The following is a 17,626-nucleotide window of genomic DNA, read 5'->3' as shown; positions in this document are numbered from 1 at the left end:
GGAGGAGGACGAGGAGGAGACAGCTCTGGCGATGCGACGGCTTTGCTGACGCCCAGGTTTGGTGGGTCTGTCTGTCTGTCTGCCCTGGCACCGTCCGCCGTGAGCATCCTGCTCTGTCTGGCACAGCCTGCGTCACTTGGTGGCAGGGACCCTTGTGTGCTCAGCAAGGATGTGCTGAGAACTGGGGCCTTGGAGCGGGGCAAGGGGCCAGCCTCTGCCGCGGGTGCCTCCAGGACCAGGCGTGTTGGGGGAGAGCGTTGGGCATCTGTGGGTGCATAAGGCCCCGTTGGACAACAGGGCAAGGCACGGCGGTGCATGGCTGTTGTCTGTGCGTGTCACACATGCGCCTGGCCTCGCACCCGAAGTGGGGTCTGTGGGAGGCCCATCACCCCTGGGCTCCCCATGGGGAGGCTGAGCCTGGCTGGGGTCTCCTGGGGACGCTGGTGCTCCGGCAGCCCGGGCTGGGACGCTGTCAGATGCTCACTAGACCGTGCTGGCAGTGGAGTTGATGGCGTGTGGGAACCTGAGCGTGCACCGGGCTGTCTCTGCTTCGCAGGCTTGCACGTGCTTGGGGTCTGAAGCAGACTTTCTTGGCAGAAGATTTTCATGGTCCTGTCCCCAGGGAGAGGCTGTGGGCCTTGGGCTCAGCTCCCTGCCCTGCCCGAGGCTTGCTGCAGGCAGTGGTGGCTCGGTCCCTCTGCCAGCCCCTCATCCCCTTTCCAGCTGGGCAGGCTCGCGAGGACCCAAGTCCCCTCCTGACACAAGGTGCCATGCTTCTGCAAGCGGTGGCAGAGACGGGCATGCCTCAATGTGTTGGATTCAGACCTAATGCATCCCCACACCTCTGCTTGGACTCTATTTCTCCATCCTTGGGTGGGCTCTGCCTCCAGCGCGTTGGGTGGCTGGAGCTCTTAGCTGCCTGCCCTGTCCAGCCAGCCCACACATACCCACCGGGTAGCAAAAACCATAGCCACCACAATTGTTTGGCAAAGGGTTAAAGAAATACATGTCTTTTGTGTCTTGCAGAGCCTGGGGTCAGCGGACAAGAAGGACTTTTACCAGCCAAAGTAAGTGCCAGTAGCCGTGGTGAGTAATTGCATGGAAATTCCCGCTTGGTCCATATTACCGAGCAGCTCTGTGGCTTGCTAAGATTAGACATTTCAACGTACAAGAATAGCTGCTGCAATTACACAAGTGAGGATAACAGTGGAAGGGCTGTCAATCATTTTGGCTTCAGGGCACATGCAAATCGTTAAATCAGGTCAGAAAGAATCACGACAGCTTGACTGAGCCTGAGGGACAGAGCTGGGACCTGGTGGCCGGGCAGAGGGGGATGCAGGGGTGACCTTTCCCACCTCTGGCTCCCTCTGCTCCGGGTTTGCACAGCTGAGCTGCTTTGGAGAATGGAAGGGTTTCGTTCTGTGTCACAACGGGCTGATCTTGAAGCATGTCTTGCACAGCCCGTGCTTTGACGTTGATGCCTGTCGTCTTCCATCCATTGTGTGTTGTAAAGCATGGTGAGCCACAGGGGTGAGAGGAGAGCAGGAGGCTCTCTGGAGCCACCATATTCATGAACACAAACAAAGGATCTGCAAATCATCCCCACTAACATAAGCAGTTGGTTACTTGGCGCGTGCCCTTGGCCATGGCTCTGAGCTGGCTGCGACAGTTCCTAAGCGAGCGGGACCGGAGCCCTTATAGCTGTCAGCCTCTGAGACCCCTATTGAAACGCAAGCAGAGCTGGCGCTCGCAGGCCGGTTGTGTTGGTGCACCCAGCTTTTGCAGAGCCTTGCCGCAGCACGGCACCTCTGAGGCAGGAGGTTGTGTCTTTGCTGGAAGGATGTGTCTGATACCGTCATCATTTGGATAAGGGCAAACTCTGTAAAAAGCTGTGCGGAGAGGTTCAGCTCCGGCCCTGCCCACTGAGCAGCTGTGCGTTGTCCTGCTGAGCACGTTGTGTGTGGGGCCTTGTGTTGCTCCTGCTCTGTTTGGGGAAGCGAACATCTTTGTTATCACCTTTTTTCTTCTGAAAACAATGCCATCGATCCCAGAATCCCAGAGTGGTTGGGGCTGGAAAGGGCCTCTGGAGATCACCCAGCCCAACCCCTGCCCAAGCAGGGTCACCCAGAGCATGTTGCACAGGGTCGTGTCCAGGTGGGTTTGAATATCTCCAGAGAAGGAGACTCCCCCCCTCCCTGGGCAGCCTGTGTCAGGGCTCTGGCACCCTCACACCAAAGAAGTTCCTCCTCATATTCAGATGGAACTTCCCATGTCTCAGTTTGTGCCCGTTGCCCCTTGTCCTGTCACTGGGCACCACTGAGAAGAGTCTGGCCCCATCCCCTTGACACCCGCCCCTGAGGTGTCTGTGAGCATTGATAAGATCCCCCCTCAGTCTGCTCTTCTCCAGCTGAACAGCCCCAGCTCCCTCAGCCTCTCCTCGTAGCAGAGATGCTCCAGCCCTCTGACCATCTCCGTACCCCTCCGCTGGACCCTCTCCAGTAGTTCCTTAAAGTAGATGGTTTTGAAGTTGTGGAACAGTTCTCTGACGTGCAGGATTGTCAGACGAGTGTGGTTTGGGAAGATTCAGAAGGAACAGTGTTGAGGAAATTTCTCCTCCAAAACTCACTGTCTTTCTGCACTTGCTCGCTCTTTGCCGCTTTCCAAAACGTTCCTGCAGAGCTGCTTCCCAGCGGTGCCCGAGCGCGCAGCGAGCACCCAGGCAGCACCCTGCCTCACCGCTCGCTCCGAGTTACTCTTCGCATCAGGGCAGGCCCGTCTGGGGTGCGCTGGGGACGGCAGGCTGTGTCACGGGGTGTTTACGGACCTGCCCGCTCACCGTCCCTGACGGGGAGCGCAAGGGATGGGTGCGTGCGTGTTCTTCAGTGGTCTGCTGGCTCCTCTTTCTTTATGCCACCAGTTAAAACTCTGCGCTAGTCTCTTAGGTCCGTACAGAAAAGTCTTAATTTCAGGGAGGTCCCCTCTCCACTCACCCCAAGGCAGTGCTGGCCATCGGCTTTCCAAGACTGTTGGCAGCTGAAGACTTCTGAAAATACAGCCAGAGCCATTTCCCAGGCTGTTTAATCCCACGTGGCTTTCTGGGAGAGCAGAGGGATATCCCTGGAGGTTCTGGAGTCATCGTGGGCGCAATGACAACATGAACACATGTTTGGCAAAGGATTTATAACTGTGCTTTTGTGACCTCTACTAACAGTCACCCAAGATTTCGGTGCTTCTTATTGTAGCCCTGCCGTGTGCTTACGGAGAGTGTGTGTTTTGACAAGCAGGCTTAAAAAAGATGGAAACATCTCTAGTGTTCCTGCTCCAGCTGAAGCTTTTGTGAGGCTTTAAGTAAGAGATGTGGAGGAAATACGTTAAGAACTCTTACTCTTAGTTTTTCCTGTGGGGTGGTTTTGGCGGTAGGTAGCAACAATTATATCACTACTTTTATAGCTCATCTCATCAGAGAAACAAGGGACATTTCTCTACCTTAAGAGGGGGAACATGGGCTTCCCATCTCACTGAAGCTGCAGAGCTGTTGGGTCAGAGTGGTGGGTGCTGGTGCAGAAGGTCTCCTAGGTACAGGATGTCTTATTGGTGCTCTCTGGTCCCCCTGTGCCACGAGGCTACGGGACCTCCATGGTTTGGCCAAGCAGCTTATGATATCAGCTGTGACTTGACTAACCAGAATATTATGACTTTGGTTTATGCCCATCCTAGTTACATTCCTCAGTGGCTGCTTTGGGCTCTCACAGCAGACGTGGGTTGTAGAAAAAGGACACAGACACTAGAAATCTGAGCAGTGGGTTTTACCTCCCCTTGTCCTGGGAGTGAATCTTGCCCCATTCCTGCCATGTTCAGAAGCTTTCTCTGATCAGGTGTCCTCTTCTCTGGACACTAGGTACTCCGTCAGCTGGGTTTCCTTGTGTCATCCCAAGTGACTCCTTTCCTTCCTTTGTTGCCTCTTCCCTTCCGAAATGGAAATGCTGTCATGTTCCCTCGTCCCTTAGTTACTGTTGGTCTGTCCCAGCCAGCTGTAAGGTCTTTCTGGAATAGTCCTGTGCTCATTGAGGCTATGGAGAGGTGTCTACCTTCACCCACCAGCCTTTGGTGGCCTTTACCTGAGGCTCTCCCCCCCGGCCCAGTCCATCCAAGAGGTTTTAAGGTACAGATCTCCTGCTGGGTTGCCCCAAACGTAGGGTGGCAAGCACATGGGAAAGTGTGGGAAGTCCGAGGGGCCTGGGACAGAGCTACCAGGGCTGAAATGGTGTTGCTGCCCGCTCTGGGGGAGGCACTTCTACTTCCAAGGGTTTCGATGGGGTGTACCTTCAGGAGCTGGCCCATGGCACTGTGACTCCTGGCTTTTTGTGTGTCTGGGAGGTAGCGTTCCCTCTTTCCACATTAAACAGAAGGATGCTGCTTGGGTCAAGAAGGCTGAAAAAAAAAAATGAGGTTACCTCAGAAATGGGTGGGCTAGAGACCACCTTAGGAAGAACAGGCACGCTAATGGCTCCCGTAGCTGCAGTTCCTCAGAGGAGCCTGGCATATGGGAAATGGCCACGAGTCCTGCAGGGAGCCAACATCTGCACGGGTTCCCTCACCTACACCGGCTGCTCCAGCCTTGTGCTGTATCCCATTTGAACACGTACAGATTGCGCTGAGTTTCCAGAGCAGGTCGTTCAGATGTCAGAACGATATATCCCAACCTAATGATTCTCATCTGATGCAGTTTGGGCACGTACCTCCCCCGTTGCAACCCAACGGGGTCTGGCTGGGGTCTGGCCAGCATCCGTAGGGATCAGGAAGGAAACACCTTGTGGGCCAAGTCCAGCCCCTGAGCTGCTTGTTCCTTTGTCACCTCGATTTTGGAAGCTGCTAATACAGCTGCAATGTTGTTAGTATGTCTGAGCTTCCAGGGGTCCTTCCAAATTTCTGACAGAGGGCCCTTGACTGCTTTGTCAAGGCAGTTTCTTGAGCAAGGACCTGCTGGCTGAAGACCCAGGGACACCATGCTCAGAGACAGGAATAGGCTCTCCTGGGACTGGTGTTTTTGCTTAATAACTCTCCTGGCAGGGCTGCTTGGAAGTGTCTTGACAGGCCCCACGAAAGGCTGGTGTGTTTGCTAATTCCTGGTGGCATATATTTGCTCTTCAGTGTCAGGCACTGACTGGAACTCAGTTTCTTCGAACCCAGAAGGAAATTTTGGTAGTAATAACAATCATGAAACCCCTCGCAAATATAGACTGAAATACCTGGGGTTAATTAAAGTGTCAGTGATTTGCTGGAGGAGCTGCTTGCGCTCGCTCCCCATGCTGTCTCCTCTGCTGAGAGCAATGCTCATCTGTCAAGAGGGTCGTCACTTGGGAGCAGTTAATATTTGCCAGGCACTTTGAGGTGTCAAGAGAGACACTGCTGTAGTGACACAAAATACTCTCCATTGATCTGCTCGTTGAGTCCCTTGGGACGATGTGGCCATGCTGCAGAGACCTGGTGTCTCAGAGACCACGTCTTGCTCCAGCAGAATCCCACAGGCACCTCGTGGCTCCATCTCCATTTCAGATTACAGACTGCCACCCGCCTTCTGTGCTTAAGCCTCAGATGTGTAAACACACAGGGAACCTTTGAAACCACCTTACATAAAGCAGCAGCTCATGTTTGTTTTGCCTTGCAGTCTTCGTTACGCCAAGAAGTCTCTGCAGCTAATTCGTTGTCACACTTAAGGCAGAACATTTCATCTCTTCGACTAAAACCTTTCCGTGCCAGCACTTAGATGAAAGTGTTGCGTTGCTGAATCATTATCTTGTAAAACCGTGGTGTTTTTAAGGAGCTAGAAATCAGTATTTACATCTTGGAAGCATTAAGGGCCATTAATAAGCTAGATGTGTTCCTAAGCTGGGCGTTCATTTCGTTGCCTCCTTAATTCAGACATTATTGTTATTGCAATGATAATAATAACACACATATATGCTGCATTTGACTTCTTTTGTGATTGCTGAGAGTCGTTCAGCTGGGATGCTCTTCAAGTAGCTCAAGATCACCTGTGAAGTGCCGAGCAGTAGGAGGAGGACGCACAGGGAAAGGGGGGGTAAGAGACAGCGCAGAAGATGCAAGGGAAACGGTGAGGTAGGAGAGGCAATGCTGAGGCCACCTTTCTGTAGTGAAGCCGTGGGATACTCAACGCTGTGAGAAACTGCCCCAAAACCACCTTCACGGGGTTGGAGAATACTTCTCCCAGCTTCAATTGTAGGAAAGGATGAAGTGCCATCACCAGCATTTCTGGTGGCAAAACGGAGGGTGGAAGAGAGGTGTTGGGGTCTGTGGGGTGGGTGCCCCTTGGACGGGTGCAGGTTGGCAGCTGAAGAGGAGTGAAGCCCTCTAGAAGGGACCATGAGCATGGGCTCCTACCTTCTAACCCCAGATCCTGGCTCAGCCAGTTTTCTGAAGAGTCAGGGAGTTAACTCCTCCACACAACGTCAGAGGATGGGTTTGGCCAGTGGATTCAGAGCTGGAGTTCCAGGCATGCGCAGGGGCTTTAAGCCTCTCTGAGTGCTGGGAAAGGAAAGGAATCCTGAACAGGTACTTTGGAGAAATGTCATGGTTCAACAAATGCCAGTCTGGGGATGGAGAGCAGAGGTGGGCCAGAGAAGAAGGGGAGTGGAGGGTTAGCAGAAATGGGTAGGAGCGGTGGGAGGTAGCTCAAGGCATGGCAGAGGGTTGCCTTGGATGTTTGCAGCGGGTGCAGGAGACCAGCTGGTACTCCAGCCTCTGAACAGCTCTGCAACTTTCCTTCTGGCCTTCAGAAGGTCTCCCCCACCCTGTGGTGTGCTGGTCTTTCCAGCTAAGGTGGTCTTGTCTCTCCCAGTCATGCCCTGAGCCCAGAAAGGCTTCTGGAGACTCTGCTGCTCTGGGAAGGGGGGGTTCTGCCCTGGGGGAGCTGGTGCAGCTCCTTGCCCTGGTGCTGTTTGGAGGGCGATGGGTGCTGTGGTGTGCCAGGCTGGGGCTGAGCGGTCTCGCCAGCCCTGGCAGCTCCTTGAGGGCTGCAAGCGTGCCACTTCAGGGCCTTGCCATGGGGCAGGAGGATAGTCTGCATCTCCAACCTCTTGGGATTGGTTTTGTACCCCCAGTAACGTTTTCCAGCTCCGCTTAGTGCTGTGGCTGTGGACCCAGCCTTGACGGGAGCGGTGCTGGCAGAGCTCGGTTGGAAGCTCAGAGATCCAGGAGGCCATAGCCCTGGTGATTCGCCCTGCGGCGTCTGGGCTGTCTGCCCAAGCTCCTGTTGCTGTGTGAAGCTGGGAAGGCTGGTGCCAATCCATGCCCGGTGAACGGGGCCCCGTGCTGAGGACTGGCTGTCCTGCTGCCGCCCCGCTCTCCAGCACTCCAGGCTATGTGCCTGATAGGTCCCACCAAAGACCATCGTTTTTGTAAAGGATGAATGAATATGACTCTTCTTCATTTTTTTATTGCTTGTTGTGTGGGAGTGCTCGCCGTGGGCCCCTGGGCCTGGTGGGGGTGGAGGGCAGTGGTGGGGTGCTCTACACCCAGATTTAGGAGCACAGAGCTACCCTTCTCCCCCTGTGCCTGGATGGCACCGGGACCCTTGGTACCCAGAGCTAAATATCGTGGCCTGAGGGAGGTGGGGACAAGGAGCCGCTTGGTTTTAGCAGTCCCTCGAGCCCAGGGGACAGGAGGAGGAGTTGCTGGGGCTGTTGAGCCCATGCTGCCCTGCTCTGGGTGCCTGGGTGGGGGGACGGCTGGACCACCCCCTGGCAGCGTGCTCATTCTCTCTGGGAACAGCCCTCCCGGACCTGTTGGGAGAGCAAACTTGTGGGTTTAGTTGTTTCTGTGCAGCTTTTAATGCGTTGAGGTTGCGATGTAGGCTCATACTATGCTGGTTGTCATAGAAACTTGAAGGGCTTTTTTCTCCTATACTCCCAGCCCCTTTCTTTAAACCAAAGCAGGTTTGGGTTTTCTTTTTTCCCCCCTATAATTTCAGTTCCAGTCCAATTAAAATCTTGCCTGGCCCTGATACCCCGTCCCCAGCACTGCCACACAAGGACTCAGTGTCTTTATGCTGCACTTCCTTTTGTCCCAACAAAAGGGTGCATGTTCCCGTGAACTGGGCACTTTCCCAGTAGCACTGGGTGGGTTTCTGTCCCCACGGAGCCCCCACCAGGGTTGGGACTGGTCCTCAGCCCATGTCCCTCTGTGATGCCTCTGGGTAGGAGAAGATCCCCTCGCTCACCATGGGGTACCTCTCCTTGCTGCTGCTTCTGAAACCAGGGAGCTGAGGGGGCTCCTGGAAGTCCCTGGTCCTTTGGTGGAGACATTGAAATGGCATCTGCCCACCCCACTGCTCTGAACCCGGGGCTGCCTTCCCCTCTCGCAGGATGGGAGGACGACGCTGCCAGCTCAGAGCCAAGACGGGCACAGAAGCCACCTATGCACCAGCTGCAGCCCTTCCACGTTTGCTACGCTCTGCATTAATCATGAAAAGGGAATCGAGCGTGGGAAGATGGGCATTTTTTAACAAAATAACCGAGGCTGCGTTCTCCCCTAAGCAAGAGAGCAAAGTGTTTGCTGCAGTGAGTCAACACAGCGATGCTTTTGGCATGGGAGGTAACGCTCCCACCCACCGCAGCCGTTGGTCCCACAGCCGAGTGTACCAGGAGGGAGAAGTGGGTCGAGGTTATTTCCCAGGCTGCTTGGCCAGCACACTCAGCTGGTGTTTCTCCAGGAGCTGCAAGAGGTCCTTTCCCACGTGCTCTGCTCCTGGCACGAGACCTGACAGGGACTCCTCACAGCTAGCAGGACTTTCTGGCTCTGAACCTCGCCTTGGAGGAGCTAGCAGCCATCTTTGCTGCTCGGTGCCTCCCCAGCTCCTCATTGCTCCATGGCTGGTGCTGTCTCCTGGTCACCCGTCTTCGCTGTGGTGTGTGGCAGGGGTTAACCTCGGAGCTCCAGTTACCCGCTGGGATTCACTTGTGTGGGATTTAGGTACGAAAGGGTCTTTTAGATCATGCAGTTTGGCCTCCTGTGTCCTGTAGCGGGGTAAATGCTGCCCTCGTGTTCCTCTGTGTGCTGAAGAGGTTGTGGTTGCCATCTGAGAGGTGTCTAATCCTCTGAGCATCTTCAAGAGGTATCTAATCCTGACCCAAAACTCGTTTGAACTTGTTGGGCTTCAGCTCCCAGTCCCTGTCTCTCTGTGTGTCTCACTGGATAAGAGTGGTTGGCACCGCTCTGGTTTGGGTCGGGGCAGGGGTGGCAGACTTTTTGCCGATAAACTCAATATAGCTCAAATCTTTTGCAGCAGGATCTTTTCTCTAGCTCTTGGATCAATTTTGTGACTCATCCCTCCAGCCTCTTTGCTTCTTCTGTGTCCTCTTTTAAACGCGGGCATCTTAATTGCGGGAGCGTTTCTGTGTCATGGCAGTGCAGTACATGTAACTCTCCTCTCCCCCAAGAACTGCATCAGCTCTTTTCATCCCAGCGTCACATTAGAGCCTTGTGTTGGGTTGGTCACCCGTGGTGACCCTTGAGCCTTTCTGGAGGCTCTCTCTTGTCTGGGATCCAGTCCCTGTTCATAAATACGGCCTGAAATCCTTCTCCGTAGGTGTGTCATTCTGCACTGGGCTGCGTTAACACATACAGTGTTTGAATGGGCTCAGCATTACCAAGCAACCCACATTTCACTCTCTCCTCATCAATATTTACGGTCACATCAATCTTCCTGTCATCTGCTAATTTTTTTGAGCAAGGATTTTGTATTTTCTTCTCGATCATCAATGAAAATATCGACTAGCGTGCTCCCCGTGGAGCCTCGCTAACGATTCCCCATCGACGACTTCAGTTTGAGACCTGTCAGCCGGCTCTTAATTTGTTTAATGTGCTTTATTGATAGTGTATAGTTACTGTCTTCTACAAGCAGAATGTCAAGAAGCACTTAGCGCTCTGCCTGCACAGCCGTAACGTACGTGGTGCCTCTTCCAGCTCAGCCTGTATTCGCTAAAGAGTGACACCGGCCTCGCTTGATGAGATCTCTTTTCCACAAAGACACGCTGCCTGACTTTAATTATAACTTACATCCTTTAATTATTTCTTAATTTAATTGCAGATGAGCCCCTGGCTTCTGGGTCTTATGTCAGGCTGACCGTTTAGTAGTTAACTAGGTCGTCTGCACTGCTGGGTGGGAATATTGCTGGGAAGGAGCCATTTACCATCTGGACGTGGCAGCCCAAAGTTTGCTCAAAACAAGGAGCAGAGCCCAGAAAACTCTCCCCAGCTTTGGGTACTCGTTATCTGTGCTGGCTGTTCAGTGCTATTTGGCTGCCTTAGATGTAGGTGAGGATACTAATGGTTTAGGAAAGCTGCTTCTCTCCTAGGAAGTACTTTACTCTCCATTTTGCCCCAAACACAAAGTAAGTATCTATTGACTCTGTTGGCTTTTTCACAGAATCCCAGAATCAATCAGGTTGGAAGAGCCCTCTGGGCTCATCGAGTCCAACCGTTGCCCTGACACCACCATGTCAACTAGACCATGGCACTAAGTGCCATGTCCAGTCTTTTCTTAACCCCCCCCAGAGATGGTGACTCCACCACCTCCCTGGGCAGCCCCTTCCAATGGCTAATGACCCTTGCTGAGAAGAAATGCTTCCTAATGTCCAACCTGAACCTCCCCTGGCGAAGCTTGAGGCTGTGTCCTCTTGTCCTATCGCTGGTTGCCTGGGAGAAGAGGCCGACTCCCACTTCACTACAACCTCCCTTCAGGTAGTTGTAGATGAGCAGTCCTACAGCCTCTGCTTAAAAATGGTCCTGTTGCTCCTTGAAAGCAGACCTATTGCTGGAATCTGTTTGGCTCCCAATAGTAGATTTTGTGTGTCCAGCCATGCTTTTCCCCCTTCTTTCCCCTCCTTCAGTTTCCCTTACCCATTTCCTACACATTGTGATTTTTTCATTTGCATTGACCACTCTCTGTTGTATATTCTGTTTCCACTCTGAGCCTTCATTTAGCAAAGGGGATTTTTAAGTTGCTTGTTTTCCTAACTATGAAATTAGGACTTTACAGACATTCAGTGAACTCCCCTTGAAGAGCTCTTATTTTTTCACTCTACTTTTTCAAAGTCTTTCTTGACAGTCAATTTTAGCCAATCTCCTGGGATGTGAAAATAGCCATTTTGCAGTACTGAGCGCACGCAATGCTGCCTGTCCTCACCTTCTTGTTGGTCCATGGGTATTGCTGCCCACCTGGGCTGCCTCTCCGGGCAGCCAGTGACTGGTCGGCCTTTTGTCATCTGCCGTGCATTAACTTCGGCATCGAAAATTTATCAAGTACAGTATTTAGAAATGCATGTGGTATTTTACTGCTGGCTTCGTGAGTCTTCTAGCGTGTGACCCGAATCCTTTATAATGCATTATTTCTTTCTATCTATCTCTTTTTCCTTCTATCTATCATCTATCTATTTCTTTCCATCTATCCATTGAGAATGTGTATTTAAGGTTGAGCTCCTTCAGTCCTGTGCTGGCTCAGGTGTGATGTGCTGTGCCACTTCTCAGTCCTTGGTGAGAAGGTAAATCTGTATTTCTTCAAGGACTAACTGCTAAAAGATCTGTAATTCTAAAGAAAAAAAAATATAATGGCATGTATTGTAAGTATACAGTGCCCCCCTCTTCCTTCCCTGCCACCCCTCTTACGCAGAGACTTCTGATCACGTAAATCATCATAGCAGGTTTCAGTAGTGTCGAGTGCGTTGAATTTCTGCTCCTGAGTGAAAATTTCCCGTTCCTCAGGCTCCTTTCTCCACCTCACTGCCTCCCATCATCTCAACAGCTTGCTGCTTTGCCTGTCAGCACAGCACGAGCGAGATCTCTGATACTCTTTCCTGGAACAACCACAGATTAATCCGGCTTTTTGTTCAAATACACAGTGCTGGTATTTTCTCTCCGTGCTCTCACCTGCGGTGCCAGATAGACAGCTGGGCCACAGACCAGCAGCAGCTACACCAGCCTGCACTCTCTTCAGAAGCTTATCCTCACCGTGTCCAACCTGGCCGGTATCTCAGCATGTTGCTGTGGGGCAGCTCTGGAGGTTGCCTTGTGCTCACCTGCCAGAGGTGCTGTTCTGTAGAAGAGCGTTTTGGTGTTCCTGAGCCCACCAGCAGGCTGTATCTCCTGGGAAAGACCAAACCGATCCACGCTCTTCCCAACCTCACCTTGTCTCCAGCACGGTTGTCTCCTGCCTTGCTTGGGCAGAGACCACGTGCGAAGAACGACGTGTGCTGCGGGTGGTGGGTCTGCAGCCCTTCTCCAAGCCACCTGAGCTACCAAGAAGCAAAAATTGCTGGTGGTGGTGGAATGACAGCATCCAATCAGCCAGGTCTCTGTGAGCAGCGGCATTGGTGTTTCTCTTCTGGCTCTTTGCTCTGGGAGGGATGATCAGGCTGAATACGCTGATTTACTTGGGCTGCACCACGTAGACTGTGAGGAGACATGTAGATAGTGCTAATTTGCTCAGGGAACAGTGTCTAAGGACATTAAAGGAGGAAAAATACATTGTCTTTACTGCATCGTGACAAAGCGGTGTGCGCAGAGGTGAGGTCTGAGGCTTCGAGCTTTCCCACGGGTTTCTGGCATTAACGAGGTTAGGATTCAGAGTAGCGCGGTGACTCCCGGGAGATGTGCAGCAGGAAGGGACGAGGGTGCGGGCGCTTGGTTGTCTCTTCAGGCTTGGGACATCATGGAAAAGGGCACCACCTCCAATGTCACCATCTAATTTATGGGGACATGAATTCCTCCTCCAGAAGTGCCTGTTCTCTCCATGGACTGCACAGGGAGCCTGGGCAGGTAGCTCACGTCTCTGCCGTCAGTCTTGCCACTGGTGCCTTTCAACGTGCCCAGAAGATGCAGCTGAAGGTGGGATGAGCCTATAATAATTACCAAAGAAACACTGGATAGGGGTATTTATACCTAATTAAAGACTTAACTGAATCAAGCTGTGGATACCATGGGCAGGTTGACTTTGGGGCATTTTACTGAGGGGTTGTGGGAGATCTGCTAAACCCCCAGCCACAAGAAAACACCTTCTCGCTCCACAGTAAATGGAAATGCGTGCAGTGCTTTGAGGAAACGGGCTGGAGAAGGAGGTAAAAGAAACTCTAGGGCCCACAAAATCCCATTTTTACATTTAAAAATAGAAAAGCCAAGCCTTCCAAAAAGCTCGGATGCCTCAAGAAAACGCCTGGAGCTGAGAATGCTCAAGCAGGGCCTTGAGGTTTTTCTTTGTGGTAGGAGGTAGGAAGGAAAAAGCACCCAGGGAGGGAAAGCTCAGCTCATTCGTTCTCCCCCTCGGATGTCAGAGGTGCTTTGTTTTCCAGAAATGCTTATTATTCATACAGCTATCTCACTGGACAGCTGAAATACAGCTACAGCATTGGGCTCGTCGTGGCCTGGGCCCTACCACGGAGCCAGGCACTGTCTCAGCTTTCCACCCCATGGGAAGTCCCGTCGGAGCCAGCAGGATGGTACTTGGCACCTGCCTCGGGGCAGCAGTGCCAGTGGTAGTTTGGCCATCTTTTCCCCACTGCGTTCCTCTTTTATCCCTCTTCTAATCAAAGGTTTTGTCCTGGATCCCAGGCCACCGGCTAGCAGATGTGTGGGCTTAGCATTGCTTGTCCTGAGGGTCCTTCAGCTCTCGGCAGCAATCTTCCTGAAGAAGGTACAGCACAAGAGCTGCTATCTCCAGGTACTTCCCTTACTTCCAGATGTTTCCAGTAAGCCCTTCTGCCTGCACACAGCATCTTGACCGCCTGCGTCCGGGTCAGGTTGCCAAGTCCAGTTGTGCTGGATCCCTGTTTTGTAACGTGGCTGGTTGGCTTTGCTGTTTCCAGACCAACTGGATGACTCTGAGGATGAGGAGGACTCTGCTTCTGGGCTTTTATCAAGCTTCTGTGTCCCCCTGCCTCCCCCCAACTCGTGAGTGTTGCTGGAAGTTCTGGTTTGAACCAGAAACCAGTCTCAGAAACTGGTTTCTAGCCATCTCAGACTAGTTTCTAACCGTCTTGTTTTTGCTGCTGAAAATTACTGGCTTCACAAGCGATGAAGCTGATCTCTGAAGGCAGAGAGGAGGCAGCATGGCTGCTGCTGAAGACGTTGGTCCCGCTTCATTGAGAGCATCCCGTGGAGTCCCACCTTTGGGATTTTGTTGGCTGGCTGGAGCCACCAGTGCTCTCACCAGGAGGGACCCCGTGCATCCCAGTATGCTTCGCTGCGGTCGGCAGCAAGTCCAGCATGATGGGTCCCACCTCCCCACTGCTGCAGAGCATGGTCCTGGGGGATCTCCCAGCTGCAAGACCCTGCTCGCCCGAGCAGGGGGGGGGACACTGGAGGGGGTGTCAGCCACAGCGAATGTGAAACCCGAGATATTTGTCCACAAAGGCCACGCTGAAATCCCCGTCCTGGTCCAGACATGAGAGGTGTCATTTTTGATTTCCCAAACACAGAGAGAGCCCTTTCAGCCCTGGCCTGCTCACACACTGCAGCTTTAATGTCTAAGCACCCAGCAGGTTTCCACTCCCCTCGAATGCATCAATCAGGTCTCGGTGAGGCTCTGAAAGAGCCAGTTTGTTAAACAAACACACTTAGTGTAAAAAGTTTATTCCAGTTAATTAGGACTTCATTGCAATGGAAACAAATTACCCAGCTGTCATCTGCCAAGGCAAACAGCAACGGGGGAGAGGGGGTCCTGGCCAGGCGGGAGACAAACAGCCATCTCAGGCAACTTTATTTATGGCCTTTTTATGTATTTCTGTATTTATTTGGACATTCCTGAGCTGGAGAGCTGGGTTATGGCCGAGCCGCACGCCCCAGCACTTGCATGGTGGAGGCTGTCACCAGTGGCAGGTTATGTGCCCACGGCGCTCCCAGGTGAAGAGCTGGCACTGGCCCAGGTGGGTGCTGCCCATGGGGACCCGGGGGCTGGTGTCTGTGTCCCTGGGCACGTCCCTTCAGGGCTTTTGCTCCAGAGATGGACGTGAGGTGCTGGATGTGTAAGCGATGGGCAGGTCAGGGCGAGGTGCTGTTCTCTGCTCGCTGTTGGAGGTGGGAGATGTGGGGGTCCCTGGCTGGAGCAATGGGGTGGGGAGGCATTCGGGAGGGCTGGGGGCTGGCGGTCACTAGGAGCTTTGCCCGAGCCAGGGATCCCCACGCTGCTGTGGTTCCCTGCCCTCTCAGCGGCGTACCCTGGGTCTGCTTTGTCCCCAGGCACAAGTCACCGTCCCCACTGTAGCCTTATTCTCCCCTCCCAGCCCAGGCAATTAACTTTGAGGCAGGAGAGGTGTAAGCGCTGCCTGATGAGGCTCCCACTCATCATCCCACCCCATCAACACCCTTTTTTCCTCCTAAAGCCTTTATTGAAAAAGAAGGAGAAAGAAGGAGCTGGGATGGGGGCTAGGGAAGCCGGGAGGCACGCAGGGAGCAGAGCGTGGTGGGAGCTGGAGACCGTGCGATGCCCAGGGGAGCGCTCGGGGAGCTGGGCAGGATGGTGCTGGCTCCCGCAGCCGGCGCGCGGAAGTGACAGATAAACCCGCGGGATTAGCAGCGTGTATCGTTGCAGGAGAGCAGCATCCCCTTCCTGGAGCATTAGTCACCCGAACCCGACGCCGGGGTGGGGGAGGTGAGCGCAAGTCATCAAATTACCTCCTCCCGCCTGCTCCTGTCCCCCTGCTCCCAGGTGGCCTGTCCTTGCTTCGTGTCAGAATCAGAATCAATGAGGTTGGAAGAGCCCTCTGGGATCATCGAGTCCAACCATTGCCCTGACACCACCCTGTCAACTAGACCATGGCACTAAGTGCCATGTCCAGTCTTGTCTTAAACCCCTCCAGACATGGTGACTCCACCACCTCCCTGGGCAGCCCCTTCCAATGGCTAATGACCCTTGCTGAGAAGAAATGCTTCCTAATGTCCAACCTGAACCTCCCCTGGCGAAGCTTGAGGCTGTGTCCTCTTGTCCTATCGCTAGTTGCCTGGGAGAAGAGGCCAACTCCCACTGCGCTACAACCTCCCTTCAGGTAGTTGTAGACTGCACTAAGGTCACCTCTGAGCCTCCTCTTCTCCAGGCTAAACACCCCCAGCTCCCTCAGCTGTTCCTTGTAGGTCAGACCCTCCAGACCCTTCACCAGCTTGGTCACCCTCCTCTGGACTCGCTCCAACAGTCCCTCCAGCTCTGCCCTTCGTAACCAGGGGTGGATTGTGCCAGGGCTACCGTGGCTGGAGTGGGGACAAGCGGAGGACATTGGCCCCGAGGATGGCTGGGTGCAAGCAGCACATCTCTGCTTGGCCATGGAGATGGTCCCCCCTGTTGTAGCCAGCAGTGTGGTGGGTTGGGGTGGCACAAACATGGGAGCTCTCCCGATCGCCCTTGGGAGTGCATTCTCCCCTGCAGGTATTGGGGACGGGGAGGACAAGAACAGGTTTCTGCCTTGGACTGGGTCCTTCCAGCGGGCTTGAATGTCTCTGTGAGCTTGGATAAACCCAAGGCTCTTCCACCCTTCTCATCTACTGCGATCACATCCCGGCTGGGTTCTTCTGGCCCTGTGAAGTCCTGCAATACATATTTGAAGTTCACATTGTGAGCGAGTTGCCATCCAGAGGCTTTTATACACTTTCTAAGAATGTTTCTGTTGCCTTATAGCTGTGAGATCACCGTGGCCCACGCTCTGAGGTTTCTGTCTGAGATGGCACGTGTTCAGCGGGGTTGGAAAGCCTGGATCGGGGCACGCAACCTTGGAGGGGCCTGGAAGGGTGTGAACAGCAGAGCTGAGCACTGATAGCTACAGAGATGAGTCCTGAGACCAGACTGATCTCATCTGGGGGATGTGAGAAAGATGGTGACCAGCATTGGAAAGGACAGATTTGGCTTCGTTTCTGGAGCTTGGAAGGGAGTGGAGCAGGGATCGGGGCGTTTGGCACGAGCATCTTGGTTCCTTGGAGTTGGCTGACCCATCTTCAGAGGTAATTTGGAAACACAAAGATAAAAAGCAGCGAGGAACCCCAGCATCACGTTTCCCTGCCCAAGAGCTGGGCTCTGTTGCAGGTACCATTGCTTCAGAGGCAGCGATGCCCACTCGGTCCCACAGCGACGTGCACAGGGGTCCCTGTGCCCCCACTCTTCACTGGAGCCTCGGCTGGCAGAGCTGGAGTGCAGGGTACTGGGCATCTCCCTCCTCTGGCTGGCAGCCCTCTGTTATTAGGGATTTTAGCTTTCTGTTTCTAGATTGACTTGTTGTCGGTGTTTATTTTTAGCTCCTCCAGTGCTTTACAGATTCCTAGAGGGATTCTTTCTTTCTCTCCCTCCTACAGGTTGGTTTGTAATGTAGCCGCGTTGATTTGAGCCATGAGCAGGATCTTTCACCGCCAGCAAGGGCTGTACTGTGGGTGCTTGTGGAGCAAATTACCTTTGGGGGTTTGTCGAAGGCTGATGGGTCCGTGCAGTCCAGGTGCCCTGGGGCAGCCACCCCTACACAGACCAGGGTGCTGGGAGGGAGCATCGCTCCCACCTACAGCCGCAGACGCGGGTGCCACTCGGTCATCGCTCAAAATCACTGTCAAAGTGTGCCGGGTGGCTCTTGTCCCCTCCTTG

The 17,626-nt window shown here is 53.5% G+C and overlaps 1 protein-coding gene across 3 annotated transcripts in view; it reads left to right on the top strand.

Moving 5' to 3' along the window:
- Positions 1-17,626, top strand: part of LOC137674621 (ankyrin repeat and fibronectin type-III domain-containing protein 1-like) — a 262,483-nt gene that overhangs the window by 182,025 nt on the left and 62,832 nt on the right. For all 3 annotated transcript variants that reach the window (XM_068420108.1, XM_068420106.1, XM_068420107.1), the window contains one exon: positions 1,027-1,067. In XM_068420108.1, the coding sequence (XP_068276209.1) occupies positions 1,027-1,067 (41 nt within the window). The remainder of the gene's footprint in view (positions 1-1,026; positions 1,068-17,626) is intronic.

The sequence above is a fragment of the Nyctibius grandis genome, chromosome 30, assembly GCF_013368605.1.
Source record: "Nyctibius grandis isolate bNycGra1 chromosome 30, bNycGra1.pri, whole genome shotgun sequence".
In the NCBI taxonomy this organism is placed as follows: Eukaryota; Metazoa; Chordata; class Aves; order Nyctibiiformes; family Nyctibiidae; genus Nyctibius; species Nyctibius grandis.
Note: the sequence above shows the minus strand (reverse complement) of the source record. Positions and strands in the feature narration are given on the sequence as shown.